A 16233-nucleotide genomic window follows, 5' to 3' on the forward strand; every position below is an offset into this window, starting at 1 on the left:
TGAATGAATGAATTGAAATTAAGGAATGAATTAAGAAATGAATGAATGAATGAATAAAATGAATGAAATGAATGAATTTATTTATTTATGAATGAATGAATGAATTAATTAAGAAATGAATGAATGAATGAATGAATGAATGAATGAATGAATGAATGAATGAATGAATGCGGCTAAACTACGTTTCCTACTAAGCTACAAGTTTATGTACAAGCTCCACGTTAAGTGTTGCTGATATTGCACGGTCCGGCCCGTTAACCTTTTGTCATGAATAAATACGAAAATAAATAACTATATCAATATTTACATTAATTACACAAGTATATACAGTATCATGATTACGTCCCTATTTCCTTCCTCCTTTTCTTAAAAATATTTTAAAACTATGATTTATCGACTTTACATTTCTTTTTTTAATGAAGTTTATTCATTTTTTTCTCTATCTCTGTGGAAATACTCAGAAGTAGAATTGTTAAATGTTATATTTATGAAAAAAATAAAAGCATTCCGCATTTTCAGACAATGTTCAATTGTAATTAAAGGTTCCAGTACATTTATAATAATGGCTTAAATTAAGGTTATTTTTATAATAATGACTTAAATTAAGGTTATTTTTATAATGATTTTAACGGATGTTAACGTTTCTTGATGAATATGTAGTCATGGTAGTATAATTTCTACATTATTTACAAAACATACATAATTTTATATTTGTAAAATGCTTTAAATTGAGTTAGATATAACTGCTCAAATAGTAGTGATTTCACTAAAATGTTATTAAAGGAATTAGAACATTGAAAAAAATATATACAGAAACTACTCTTGGATCTAGGAAATAAACTATGAACTAAAATATGTTGTATTTTGAGCAACAAAAATAGCTGTTTGAATAATGATTTAAAAAAATTACTTTTGTAATTTATAAAAGCAATGTATAAGACAAAAATGGAGCACCTTTGCTGTGGTAAGAAAGTTTCATCATTTTGGCAATGATTAGTTTATACTTTATAAAACAATGTACAAAATATCTACAAACACTAAACTGTACATGTATTTACAAATAAGATAAGTTTTTTTGACTAGAAAACCTCATCCTTGCGGACGGAATAATAAATATGTATTATTTTTGTCCGGGCATACGATAAATAAAACACATTCACACGGATTTGTCTAACATACAAAAAGAGCGATGTCACGGCAAAATGGACATGCATTTATCAGAGATTTTTCAGAACATAAATATTCATAAATTTTTTAGTATTTGAATAAGTTGAATATAAATGTAATTAAAAATTATTAAAGTGACGTTTTTGGCGTTTGTTGCCATTTTGTCATGACCGCTCACATTTACTACAGACTAAGCTACATATTAACACAACAATTAAATTGTAAATAAATTATTAAACGATGTGCATTTATGAATTGATATATCAGATTTTTTAATTAAATAAAAAACTATAATTATGTATCAATATAAAGGTTAAGTGACATTTTATATTTCTTAGATTTTTAAGGTATCTAATGCATCAATTACAATTCAAATAACAAATTTAAATTTTATTTAAAAATATTGTTAAACAATGCTGAGACAATTTTGTTTATTTATTATCAATACAATTACATGCCATATTGCTTTCAGAAACTTTGCTTTAATTTGTCAGCGAGACAATACCAAATAAACCAGGTGTTGTACTCGGAATCAATAGCGACTTTTGTAGCAGACAACAATTTGCTATTGATCGTCTGCCGCAGAACGGAAGCCTGACAGCTGAGCAGTGAATAATTTTGTATCGATCCGAATACAAGGCAACGGTTTTTGTGAAATTTTGACATAAAGAAACAAAGAATCACAGCTGATAGGAAAATCGAAAAATTTGAATTAACCGTTAATATTGGAACGATTCGCAAAGGGCCTAAACCCAGGAATTCTTTTTTTCTCTAGAAAAGTGATAATAATATAATTTTTTTTAAAAATCATTCATGCCTGTTTAGAATATAATTTCATATTTAAAAGGTATATGATTTGCAGAGATTTAAATTTATTTTATCAATTGTCTTTGGTAAATGATATAATTAAAGAAAAAAAATCATTAATAAGTTGTCAAACAAGAACTAGAAACATTATAATATCAAAAATTTATGAAAGCCGGAGTTACCTTTCAGTCACGCCGATGAAAGACATTAGTATACAAAAAATGTACAAAAAGTGAAAAAGAATTATTTCATTTTGATAACAATTAGACAAAAATACTCAATTAAAATTAAAACACTAAGATTTTACAAGTAATACTTTAAGAAAAAAAGAATTGCACAGTATTTTTCACTTGCACATATTCCCTTAGAACACAGCTACATTTGTCCGAGCACTTACTTCTTTCTTCCTCTATCACCGAAGAGTGTCTTTCAAAAACGTTCTCATTCTATTAGGTAATGGAAGTGAGTCTATCTGCTTTTCCTCCTTTAATTTTGACACGATGGCTGCCCGACAACGATCCTGTAAGTTATGGTACATCCGCCGGCGTCGACCAAGTGTCATTTCCGTTTTAGCAGCCGTTGAGCACACGATTGGGTATAGTTCTTGATTAACACGGTTCAATCCAGAAAATGCCACACCTAACGGTTCGCCATCTTTGAAGTACGACAGTGTTCCTTTAGACCAGTCGAACAATATCCCGACGGTTGTTGCTTCGTTTTCGTGAAATGGCTTTGTGAAATTACGACCTTTTCCGTTGTGCCACGCAGTTCCTTTATGTGAAATACCCCAACTTTGTTCATCTTCACCTACTAAATTTACAAAAGCGTCAACGTGAAGCCTAGCGTGTTTTGTACCGACCCCGAACATCATGCTTGTTCCAAACAGTCTCTGTGAAACTCTAACCTCCCAATAATGTGTTCCGTAGTTTAAGCACCGGGTGCCACGGACGCCAGCCGTGCCGTTCGACCATTTTGGATGAAAATGGGCAGTTTGTTGTCTGGTACCTGTTAGTTTCACCTCGTGTGATTTATCCTTTTTGTTCCATGCCCAATAATCGTCGCAGCCCTGTAGCATTAGTGACATCAGGTCGGTATGATGGTGAACCATGGTGATCCGGCGTTCAATATTCTCTCACAAAGAACGCTGAATCTAAATGTCAACTTATTGATTATTCCTCCAATCTTATTTGTTCTTCTCCGTGATTATGATTCCAGTCAATACTGTTCATGCGCAGTAACATTTCCATGTCACAGAATGGAATAGTCCGTGCATTTATTATAACTACGAAAATCCATATATGCTAATGTTTATGCGTCAGCCTTAAGTGCGCACTCTTAACGAACGGTTATGTTACAGCATTCTGTATAAATGTTTAAATAAAGTATATTTTCACAGAAATATTTAATACTGTCATAATTTCAGAATCTGCAATCTGCTCCAGTAACCGAAATGTGATGTATGAATTTTTTTCTGTAACGGTTTTTATAACGGTTAAACAGACAATAGATGGTGGGAACCAGTGCGCGACAGATTGATCGCAAACAAAGCGAAAGGTGGTAACATCCCGTTAAAGCATTGGGAACCATTCATCCATAATTGTCATTTCAGCCAATGATCGTCGTCGCGAGACAGTCGCGTGCTCGGCACGCTTATTGTGTTATTAATATAACGGTAGGAGGAGCTTAGCGACGACCAGCTGTTCCCGATACCGGAATACCTCGGATACGCGATATTCTCACAGAATTTGAAATCCCACAAAAGCTTTTAAATTCAAATGTATTGATTTCTGATAAAGAACCTTGTTAAATATTGATAAATCAAATTCATGCAGATATATTGTTAATAACAAATTTATGCGAAAAATCATAAAATAAACCTATCCTATTTAATGAAGTGTAACTAATAACGATTTTTAAAAAAATACTGAAAGAAAAAAAGACTTATGAAAATTAAATAATAATAAGGCCTTTTTAGAAAAAACAATGCGTTAAATCTGTAAATTCAAAATAAAGTTTGGGGTTAAATTAAAATTCTATGATAGAATGACAAAGCTATAATTCTAAGTCTCTGACAGAATATAGCTTTCATAAAGTCTGGTTTTCTTTTGATCTTGTGACCATTTTGAAATTTAGTGTTCCTAGTGTTGGTTTTCATAGACTTTATTTTTTTCTCTAAAATTATCATTTACTATTTACATTTGGGGAAAAAGAGAAAGAAAGAAAAAAAAGAAAGAACATTTGTTCCTGATCTGGTATTGGGATATGCGCACCAGATGTTTTTTTCTTCCTTTCTTCCATTTTGTGTGTGTTGTTTTCGTTTTTCTGAGGCTAATTATTGAAATACAAAGAATAAACTGTAACGTGTCTTTGAAATGCCATCACCATTTTTTCTGAAATACCATAAACACTATAGCCACAACAAACACGCCAAAAGTGTCAGAAAGTTTATATTTCGGAGATAGTTATCTAAATTACACACAATTTAAACAGCGATAACTTTTCAATAACTTTGATTACCTGAAATCAATTTTCAAGATTGCCTAATAACACGCTGTCAGATTATTTGATTGAACAGCTGCTTTCCAAGATATTTTTACATTTCGTTGTTGTTGTCTGTGAAAATAATTTCTTAGTTAAATACTGTTTTTTAACGGAGGGCCTTCTTTGAAGGAAAAAAAATGAAATTTAGTAAATTGTTGGCATTTTGAGTGCAAATCTAATATTTCTCAAAAAAAAAATTAAAAAAATGAAGAAGTTGCTGTAAAAAGGAATATAGAGGTTTAAAGGGACACCCCTGTTGAAGTAGCCTTAAATCCGGTGTTTTGAGAGACGGTCTTCTTTTGTACAGAAGTCTTCCGGGATTAATGAATTTCAAATTTGTTATTTGTCGGTTTTTCATCCGAAATCCGTTAACAGATTCGCGAACTCTTGTCAGGAAATGTGTCAAAGAAAAGGGATACTTGCTAAAATAATACCGGAATTAACAGAATGTATATAGTCCGAATTAACAGAACTGACATTCTACCATTGTTTATGATCAGTAGCCCGGATATTGGTGTCATCACTTTTATTTTCTGTTGTTTTAACGGGATCTGGAACCGAAGTGTTTGATTAACATCACAGATAAAGATTACTATGTAAACAGGGTGTTTGAATTTCGGATTTTTGTCACCCGTCATAACACTTGAGTACGGAATTCCATAAACGACAGCCTACTGTTTACTGTCAACTGCCTACTGTCAACTGCTTACTGTCAACTGCCTTCTGTCAACTGCTTACTTTAAACTGCTTAATGCTTACAGCGACTGTGAATGCTTACCGTTAGTTGATTAATGCCTACTGCTACACCTGTTTTATACCTCTAATACCCGATTAATTACCTGAAAGTAAATGTTGACTTTTTATGTCCTTCTTCCAATGTGTTTATATGTTACAATAAGGCCGTTTGACACAGTATTGGTCAAGGAATTACTCAGTATCATTTATGAAGACTTTGACTGAAACCTTTGAACTTGTTACATTTCGTCGCTCTAATTCCATAGTGTCGTAACTCCAATTTTGGAAAAAATGAGTGTTTGGTATCAAAATGTTCGTAATTTTTTGCTCTATCTTATGGTAAGAACAGCATCACTCTGGTTCTTACCTGTAGCGATATATTGAATGGGTCAGAGTGCTGTAAGTCCAAAAATTGTGATAAAAGTAACGTCCATAATATCGTAACTTCTGAACCAATAGTATTTTAAGATTATGGTCACGTGTTGCTTTCTTGACAAAATGGCGGATTTTTCATGTTGTAAACAATTTATTTTGAAGTTTTATCCTGCCTAATATCATGTAAGTGTTTTGCTTTAAATGGTGTCTTATTATTTAAGACTCCGTATTTCTAAGTGCTTTTTCAAACTTTCAATACGAATAATATCTACTATTACCCATTGTGCCAAATTCAAAGCACGTGGTGTGTTACGAAATTCGGATAGCATGAATATCGGATAAAACTTTCGAAACTTTCAATATTCACAAGTGACAACTGTTTATATCTTATTATATGTTTGATTGATAAACGTTACTTTGTACATATTCAGATAAAAATACGCACAATCAGGCTTTGCATAGTATTACAGAGGTATTTTATCACTGTATAAAAACAGAATTACAGTGCTGGTGCTTAGTGATACGATTTCATTACATATAGCATTACCACTCATTAACTGATATTATTAAATGGTGTTTACTTCTTGTTTATTGTAATAATGCTGCACTTTCAAATAACAACTTTTCAGATTTAATTCATACCCTTTATTTTCATAACAGGTCCAACTTACTTGATCTGCCAACAGAGCTAATTGTAAAAATATTTGATGACATTGAACTTCATGACCTATTACTTAAAGTCAACCGTACATGCAAGACGTTCAACAATATCATAAAAGCAGCTTCTAGGCTCTGGCAAAAATTTGATCTTAATCATGCTGTTACAGTAAAGAAGCAGGACCTGGAAACCATTCTAACACATTCAAACAGTTTTTGTCAATTTTTACTACCATATGCTTCATACCTTTGCACTGTTCCTGAGCTTGATTACGTCTTTACAAAATATTTCCAGGGAAGTAAATTGTGGTATTTAAATCTAAGTGCTGCACCAGTGTCAACACTAAGCTTTTTATGTGATGCACCAAATTTAGAACTTGTACAATTATGTGAATGTAAACTACTTGTCAGTGATGATTTTCTTGTTCTGAAGAATTGCACCAAGCTTACTCAGTTATGGTTGTCTTTTACAAACATTTCACAAGAGCATCTTAAAATTGTGACATACAATAAACCTTTAGTTGTAATAGATGTTTCCGGAGTATTGTTAGATATTGAAAGCTGCGAAAATATCCTTACAGACACGATAGGTCATCTTGTTTACTTCCATCTTTCTTTGAAACAAGATATCAGCAAAGAGGAATTTAAACTGCGTATCCTTGAAAATTACCTTGATACCTCATTTAAAGTTTATAATGAGTAAGCACAAATTTAGTTTAAGTGAGGCAGTTGCTATATTGTCAGAACTAGATGATGACTATGAAGCTAGTAATTATAATCACTATGGAATAGATGATGTAGATAACAACACTTTGGAAAGTAGCATTGATATTTCTGAAGATAGGAACATAGACAATGACATAAATCAAAACTATTTTGAATCACTGCAAGAAAATATGTGTATAAATCCTCAATCAGGTGCTATACAATTAAATGATTCAGAATATTCTGGGGAAATGGTTGAACTTGAAATTCATGTTGTTGATGAAAATTTCCATAATGGTTCATTCCTTGAGGAACTTGAAAGCATACCACAAGCCCAGCCACTAGAAAATTCAAATAAAGAGGTCAATTGCACACTTCAAACTGTAGCTGACCAAAACAACAACATTAATACCAATCAACCAAACGCAGATCAAATTAATGAATGTAGTAACATGATTAATCAGGAAGGTATACCGGTACAAAATGATGTTACAGACTCAGTAGAAGAATGTGATACTGAAATGCAAATAAATGAATCAGTTGCACAAGAGCAGCAAAAGCGGGGAAGGAGAAAGTTCAGAGACAAATGCACCTGGAAAAAGGAAATTCGAAAACGCAGAAGGCAGGCTGGAGAAGAGTATACTGATTCACTAGGAAAGTTAGTACACAAAAAAGAATTAAAATTTACTAAAGATTGCAATGGTAAGTGTCGCTATAAGTGTGCATTGCATTTTAGCAATTCAGATGTTGTTAGCATTCACAAACATTTTTGGAACCGATCTGATAACGAAAAGAATACATTTTATGCTGCATCTACTGAGAAGTGTACAAAAGCTGAAACAAAAACAAAAGTAGAAAATTCAAGACGAAATTTTACGTATAAGTATTATTTTATGAAGAATGATAGTATTACCTCTGAAAAGATTAGAGTTTGCAAACAATTCTATTTATCAACATTACAGATAAGTGATAAAAGAATTGAATATTTTTATAATAAGATAGAAAAGAATAATGGTGCGTGTTTTGATGATCTGAGAGGAAAAGGCACGAAACGAAAAACGCCACAGGAAGATATTGATTATATTAAAGATCACATTAATTCATTTCAAAAGGTTCCGTCACATTATTGCAGGGCAAGTTCAACTAAACAATATTTGGAAAGTGGACTTTCTTTAACAAAGATGTTCGAAATGTACCAAGAGAAATGTAGACATTCTAACAGAAAGTGTCTTAAAGCCAGTATGTATAGAAATATTTTCAACAAGGAATTTAATTTAGCATTTCATGTACCAAAAAAGGATCGATGCGATCTGTGTGAAGAGGAAAAGAGAATGTCGGAGAGTGACTGTGTAACAGAGGTGCTTAAGGCTAAATATGAACATCATCAAGAAGACAAGATACTTTCAAAATCGGAGCGTGATCAAGATAGAGCTAAGTCAAATGATTCATGTGCTGTTGTTTGCTATGACTTAGAAAAGGTACTTCTACTCCCCAGAGCAAATGTGTCAATTTTTTTTTATAAAAGAAAATTAAGTACCTATAACCTAACAGCCCATTGCTCGTTAGACAAAAATATATATAATGCAGTTTGGACTGAGGCAATGGCAGGTAGAGGAGGGAATGAAATTGCCAGTGCTTTGACAACAATATTGCATCAAATATTACAAAAGCATCCTTATATAAATTGCTTTAATCTTTGGTCAGACTCATGTGTCCCCCAAAACAAAAATTCAATTATGTGCTTTGCCTTGAAGAGATTTATGATCGATCACAAAAATATCAAAGAAATAGTGCAAAAGTTTTGCTGTCCTGGGCATTCTGCAATCCAAGAGGTTGACAATGCCCACAGCCATATTGAAAAAACATTAAAAATAGCAGAAGTTTTCAGTCCTGTATCACTTGTACGGTGTCTTAAAACAATACGTCCAAACTTTTTTAGAATTGTACAAATGCACTCTTACAATTACAATTTTCATGATTTTCAAAAGACAATCGGTGGGTTAAAATTTGACAATATCCCTTTTACAAAAGTTAAAACCCTGAGATATGTCACAGATGCACCATTTACCGTGGAATACAAGACGTCATTCGCACAAAATAATTACACGGAGGCTGAGATTTCAAAGCGCATGACGCGCAAAGGACCTTGTATTTCCTTGCCAAGACCCACACAGAACACTAAAACACCAGTTATATCCCAGGAGAAAAAGCGGGATTTGACAAGTATGCTAAAATTCATGTCAGAAACGGACAAGCAATACTATAGGGCGATGAAATTAATAGTGGTAGATAACACAACATCATCTAGTCTACAACCACCCCAAAAGCGAATGCGCTTCATGTAAAATGAAAATGAAAACATTCATTTTTGTTAAGGGACTACTAAATTTGTAATTTTACAGATGAAACAAAAAGCCAGTGCATACCAACGTTACTTTTAAGAGATTGTAGACTTTACAAACTTAAGATGCTTTAAATGTGTCTCGAAATTTTTTTTTTGAATCTATTTGTTATTTTAATGTTAAAATGAAGACAGATGTTATAAACAATAAATAAATCTTATTTGCAAGAATTTGCATGGAAGAAGATGCAAAAAGAGGGTTTTTTATTTTTATATTAAGTATTTTTTTTTACTTATTATTGTTAACTACAAATTTGTTACTAGACCATAATTATCCTTCGATGGAAACAAAGTAAAGTTATTTTTGTGAAGAAATGTTGCAAACATTACAGACATACAATCATTGATTAGTCTTTATTTCTTAAGTAAGACATTGTTTGGAGTACAATATAATTGATATAAGGATGAAACAATTCTTAGCTATTGAGCATTGCTTTCATATCATAAAGTTCGTGAAATAAATTACAGTATTGTGAAAAAAATCATTAAAATCATTAAAAGCATACGTTATCGAATGCTAGAAATTCTTTGAAAAGAAGTTTCATGACTCTTTATATGTTAATTGAAGTACAGTATTTCATTGATATTATATCCAAATGTTTAGTTTCTTTGAAAACTTGTTAGCTCTGTATGGTGTTTCATATGTATTACTTTTTTAAATAAAGCATTAGGTAATGCTGTTCTTAAAATAGTAAAATACATAGGCTTATATTTTTCTTGTTCGAGAAAGAAACTCATTTCAGTTATATAGAACAGTAAAAATGTTATTGTTGTTTTTTCAAGTTAAAGCAGTTATATTTCTTTGGACATTTCTTTGTGTTTTGTAAGTTAAAATTTGTTCAAAATGTTGTCTGATATTCAAATTGAATTTGGAATGAATGAATCAATATTAAACGAAATAGATATAAACAATCTGAATTCCAAATATTTTATATTGGAAAAGAGAAATTCAGAAATTGTTTTGTTATATAATGTGGTAAATATCAATACAATTACATTGTTTCAGAATGTTGTTGTTTGTTTTATCTCGTCAATGTGTCACATGTACAATATCAGGAATATTTAAATATAATATTATTATTTATATAATATAATTTAATATAATTCGCTAAAGCTCTCAATATTTTAGGTTACAGCTTAATAAATATAATTTCAGTATAAAACAGTAAAATAGTCATTATTCCACAATGCTGTAACTTCTAAATATCCTTATAATTTTAGGGTCAGATTGCTGTAACTTGTTACAGCATTCTGGTTCTTGTATTTTCTTCAATAAAATATAATTTCAGGTGATTTTTTATTTTTTTGTTTCTTATTTAAAAAAAATCTATTTTCAGCATCTTCTCCGTAATTTACAGTGTAAAAGTTAAAAACATTCTGCACACGTACATATATTTTATATTAAAATTGGTTGAGTTAGAGTGAAGTTATAGCCTGTCAAAACTTTGAAGTCGATTTTCTCAAAATGGTAAAATACGACTTACATCATTATGGAATTAGGGCGACGACTTATACATGTACATGTATAATTCTCGTTTTACTAAGCAGAAAAATAAGTATATATCTCTGCAGGCATCTGGAAATTTTCCAAATCATAGACCTGTGAACTTTATAGAAATGTTAAACTAACCCAATATTACATTTTTTTTCTGTCATTAAATCTTGTTCGGTAATTTTGAGCTACCAAACATAACTGCTTGCTTAATTATTTATACATGTACATCCCTGTTCAAGCTTAGATACATCTACCATATAACATGTATATTATAATATTTGTTCATTTTAAATGATATTGACCCTACCCTATAACTATAGAGCTTAATGGTATTTTTAAATGGAGGCCTTGTAATGTCATGAACGTCTTTGTTTTTACATTTAAATCACAATGGTCAGTTTTAAGTTCGCATTTTGAAAATAATGCTATGTTTCGTTAAAAAATAATCTAGGTAATGGTTCTCAAAACATAGATATATAGATTTTCTCGAATTACCAGTAGTTTCTTCTGGTAAACGTTAAACGTACTGGGAGAGTATACACAAATCATGGTCCAAATCATACATGGAACCGTTTAAATATTTCTATCTAAAAATGTTTAATACTTGTTCTGGTGATTGTAGACCGTACATTTATACCTTAATTCTACAAAGCATTAATTAGATTTGACTCAAGAAAATGTTACTTTTAAATTAGTAGATGTTAAAAAAGCATGATGAGTAACATGTCAATTATTGTGTTATAATTGGAAAGTCGATGCATAATAAAAATCATTGAAAGATCTTTGAGTTACTTGGGCATTATTAATACAAAGCGTTGTTAGTATTTGTTTATCGATATGATGAACAGCGGTATCCTAAATTTGAGTCACTGTAATGCTTCCGCATGTTATTTCTTAGATTTTGCAGTATTGCCTGTGTTACATTCTGATTTTATAATTTATGATAAAGGCATTAAAACCACATGATAGAAAACAGATAAATCAATATATTGCTTTACGGCCGTCTTTATATTTCATTGCCTTAAGAAAAGAGTGTTTAGGTTAACTTGTAAAGCTGTTTTGAAGAAATATATTCAGTTAACTTGCCAGATATTGGAGCTTCATATGTATTTCTTATGGAGCTAATGATATAACGTAATCTTCATCTTCCTAATACATACTTTTCGCGATCCCATCCATTTAAAATTGATGGACTAAGACACTGTATAACCCATTACCCGATAAACATGCCTTTTAACGCCTTTTTCACCCCCTTTTTTGTCTCAAATGGTGAAAAAATACCTTATTTAGGTCCCCAACACTTATTTTGTTTCAGAAATGCTGTTTTTAAAAGTGACCACATTTTCGGCGCGGTCCCAACCAAAAGATACATCAGGGGGTTGCCAGAAGAAGGCACAAGACAATTTTGGACTTTTGAGAGGCTAAAAAAGGAAAAATGACCCCAGATCGATCATAAGGTAACGTGTTAACAAAGCTGAAAAGCATTTGACTCTATCTCAATCCATTTAGAAGTTGCAGCATTTTGAAATCAATTTTGATGGAAAAAATCAACAACGCAAAATAGTGATTTTTGGCAATTTTGAGATGACCCCTCGTTGCCATGGTAACAGGAAAATTAAGCCTGGGCATGTTGTTACAAAGGCAATGGTTTAGTCAACATTTGTGCCAAGTTTGATTATAGTATTGAAGCAGTTTTTATAGTTTTACAGCAACTTGTAACTGGAGAATTTTCCATGAAAACAACCATTTTTAACAAAATGCTCATGAAGTAATAGGTTACATGTGGACAATGTTGAATATTGATTTTTTAAACTGGTCATGTTACAACATTCAACAAACAAACTTTGCTTTATGGTAACCATATATATATAACAATATTCAATTCATTTTGTCATAATTTTGTTTTACGGGGAGCTAAACATAAACAAAATTACAAGAAAATTGTGATATTTTATTTTTAAAGAACTTTTTTATTTACAATCAAAACGAAAACAAAATACACTTATTGATTATAACACCACATAAAACGTATGTTTAGTCCCAAGAATGAGACCAGTAAGCTAATATTTTCTTGTATACACCGTTATTTAAATAAAAATTATGATACGCCTGTAAAAAATCAAAATCTATATAAAATATTTTATTTCATGCTTTCCAGTGTTTTATTGTAATATATCAGATTATTATATTCTGATAAACCACTAGTGAAATTTATAAAATATAATTTTCACTGTAGCCGAACTTTATTTGAATGCGGATGAAAAGAAAATCATAACTAAATGGATTAACAGGCAGAAATAAATGCCGTCATGTGTAAATTTTGCTTCTTTTGGAAAAGAAAGTCGATATTACCATACATCATGTTAAAAATGAAACAAAGTAAGAGAAAAACAGAACTATATTTCAAAATTGATGATGTGACATCATGATGCGATGACGTCAAAAAGGAGAATGCGCGACGTTACGCGTCAAAATCAGTAAAAAATATTAAAAATCACTAAAAAGCATGAAATAAAAAAAGAAAATTTATTTGTTTTACATATAAGATTGAAATATATTTTATTCGTGAACACCAGCTATTATATTTTCACTCGTGGCTACGGCACTCGTGAAAATATTGCATCTGGTGTTCACTCAGTGAAATTATATTTCAATCTTACATGCAAAACAAACAAATATCCTCTATATAAAGTTTCGTGGAAAGCAATTAATATAAAAGCAGGATTATAATTAAAAGTTCTATTACGAATCACATACATGTAGTTGTTATGAAATTATATTAATGTAAATATACTCTGCAATGTAAAGTGCTATACACGTTGTTAGAAAAGGTAACTACAAATGCTTCATATCATATCATAGAAGCTCAACACTATCACGATGTCTTAGAACTGTTTACCATTGTCTTGTAAATTGAACTTGTCAAACCTCTAGAACCCTGATAGAAATAGTAATGACTTTCATTGGATGATTCTAGCAAATATGAAGGCAGAGTTGCTCATTTACTTGCGGTAATTGCAAAAAGAAAAAGAAAAAATAACCAACCTAAAAGTCCACTTTTAAGTGGGTTTGTTAATAAGATAATTATGAAAATTATATAAAAGATGGATTTTAAACAAACACGGCAAAAAAAAATATTATTGCATTAACATGATCATTTTGTCTATCAGAAATTTTTAAGTAAATTTAAATAGTTAAGAATCTATTATTTCTCATATATTTTCAATAGCACAATTGAATTTAAACAAAAGAATAACGATGGCTTTTCATAAAGTAAAATAAACTGGTCCAATCTGTAATTTATCACTTCATGTTTGCAATCTTTATGTCATTGAAATATTGTACGTTTTTGAAACAATTTGAATACAGCCAAGTTTGTCTTTGTTTATGCTTTCAGAAGGAAGCCGAGTTAAACTCGCCTTTAAGATCCAATACATTTATGTAGTCTTTTCCTCTTCCACTGTAATTTCAATATTTTCATACAGGTGTATTGGTTCTGTTACTTGTCTGTGAAGTCAATGAAAGTATAGGATGTTCCTCCATTGAAATGTTTCTATCAGATTTATCATCCTCTGTACTAGAATAAAATTGATTCTCTTATTAACCTTCAAAGCACATATCTTTGTAACATAAACTATCAAGAGTGCAATCAACTTAACAAAAATGCATAACATAACATCTTATAAGGAATTACACATTTATAAGCTATAACTAACAGTCAATGAAAAAACTGAACCTAAATGATCCCGTAAATGAACTCACACATTTTTGATTATAGGGATGCTTAGCCTAAATTTCACCAGTGACTTCACCAGTATATTACAGATATTCTTCTAGAAGTTATTACATTGTCAAATGAAAGTTTAATGAACTATAATGGTCAAGATCTACGCCTCTCAACCCAGGAATAGTGGTGGGCTCAAGCCCATCCATGTTGATTGTTGAACACAGATTCTTTGTGAATAAGTTATTATTAAGATGATTTACCCTAAAATGAGTCCTATATTCGACAATTTATCAATCACCTGTGCAAGAGGCACGTGGAACCATTTCATAACATAATCAATGCAGTGTACAATTGTGGGACATAAAAAAGTCATTGCAATGAATTCGAAATTACAAATTATTAGGCTTAATTATAAGATAATCCTTTTTAATTTACTTACCATTGTTTTCCCATCAGCTTTTTTCAACAAAATGGCAGATGCACATGTGTGTACATTCGGAATACTTCTATTTGAACCATACATAGACTTAGACTGTCAATAAGCAGTAAGCAGTAGGCAGTGAGCAGCAGGCTGTCCAGTTAGCAGTAGTCAGTGAGCAGTAGGCTGTCGTTTATGGAATTCCGTACTTGAGTGTCGTTAATGTACGATTTTCACGATAACGTTATCTCCGGGTATTTTACATGTTGACAGAACGATTACAATTAATATCAAAAAGTCAAAATATAAAGGGAAAAAAGTTACTATATTAAGCTTTAGAAAGCATTTTTGTTTTCGGCTGAATTTAGGGGCAACTGCGATTTAAAAGACCAAAAAAAGAAAAAAAGAAAAAAAGTTCCTTTTTATTGTTGTATTGTCAATCAAATACTTATGGGGGACGAAATCGGCAAATTAATGATTAACATAATTATACTATCACTTTTTTTGTAAACGGCAGAAAACTTTTAGTGTATATTATTTCTTTTAATACCAGTTACCAAGGTAAACTCCAAAATTCTCTCTAAAGTAGAATATCACCTATTCGACAATAGCCTTTGTCTTCAGACATTTTTCAGTCAAGTCCGAGCTATTTTAACAAAACGCATGTCATGTTTACAAATTCAAAGGAGGAGACAAAAGAATAATAAAATTACATGATGAAAATACTAATCCAAAAACGGCATATCAAAATTTGTTTATGGTAGTGTAAACCCCATCTGTTACATGCAGTAACATTAGTACACCTTGTGACATCTGGGAGCACCATCAAAAGATTGCTGTAATTAAACTATCGCGTGTCGCATAAATGAATTCGGCATAATTAACAACTTTTCCAATTACGCGTGCACAATTGTGTAAATAGCCCTTTACATAAAAGGGACCGATCCAGACCCTTACCGCATATTTAGGAATAATCAAAGGATCTCCAAATTAACCGTTATAGTTAGATATATTTATGGAATCAAAATAATAGGGCGATGATTTCCTCATAATAATGCGGAAAGATATTTATAACACAGAAAGGTCAAAAGGCGGCAGATGGGTTGCACATAATGCAGCGGTTTGCGTCTGTATTAGAGTACTTAAAAAAGCATTTACAATTGATAAAAGATAAAAAAGAAGAATGTTATTTATGACCTAAAAAG

At 31.2% G+C, this 16233-nt stretch overlaps 1 protein-coding gene and 1 long non-coding RNA gene across 2 annotated transcripts; one reads left to right on the forward strand and one right to left on the reverse strand.

Annotated features, from left to right (window-relative positions):
* Window positions 1–406: 406 nt before the first annotated feature.
* Window positions 407–808, forward strand: LOC132720363 (uncharacterized). The gene is made up of 2 exons (XR_009624333.1): window positions 407–577; window positions 608–808. It is a non-coding gene; the product is annotated as an uncharacterized LOC132720363 (long non-coding RNA).
* Window positions 809–2090: 1282 nt separating this feature from the next.
* LOC132720364 (SPRY domain-containing SOCS box protein 3-like) lies at window positions 2091–3435 on the reverse strand. The gene has a single exon (XM_060704486.1). It carries the CDS (start codon window positions 3080–3082, stop codon window positions 2387–2389), a length of 696 nt encoding a protein of 231 aa, XP_060560469.1. The 5' UTR covers window positions 3083–3435; the 3' UTR covers window positions 2091–2386.
* Window positions 3436–16233: the final 12798 nt, after the last annotated feature.

Source organism: Ruditapes philippinarum, unplaced genomic scaffold (assembly GCF_026571515.1).
Source record: "Ruditapes philippinarum isolate M1 unplaced genomic scaffold, ASM2657151v2 ctg1386_1_1_1_1, whole genome shotgun sequence".
Taxonomy (NCBI): domain Eukaryota; kingdom Metazoa; phylum Mollusca; class Bivalvia; order Venerida; family Veneridae; genus Ruditapes; species Ruditapes philippinarum.

Bases quoted from the DNA above. Each gene is read 5' to 3' on its own strand.
- LOC132720364 (XM_060704486.1), bottom strand. From the start codon at position 3,082: ATGGTTCACCATCATACCGACCTGATGTCACTAATGCTACAGGGCTGC.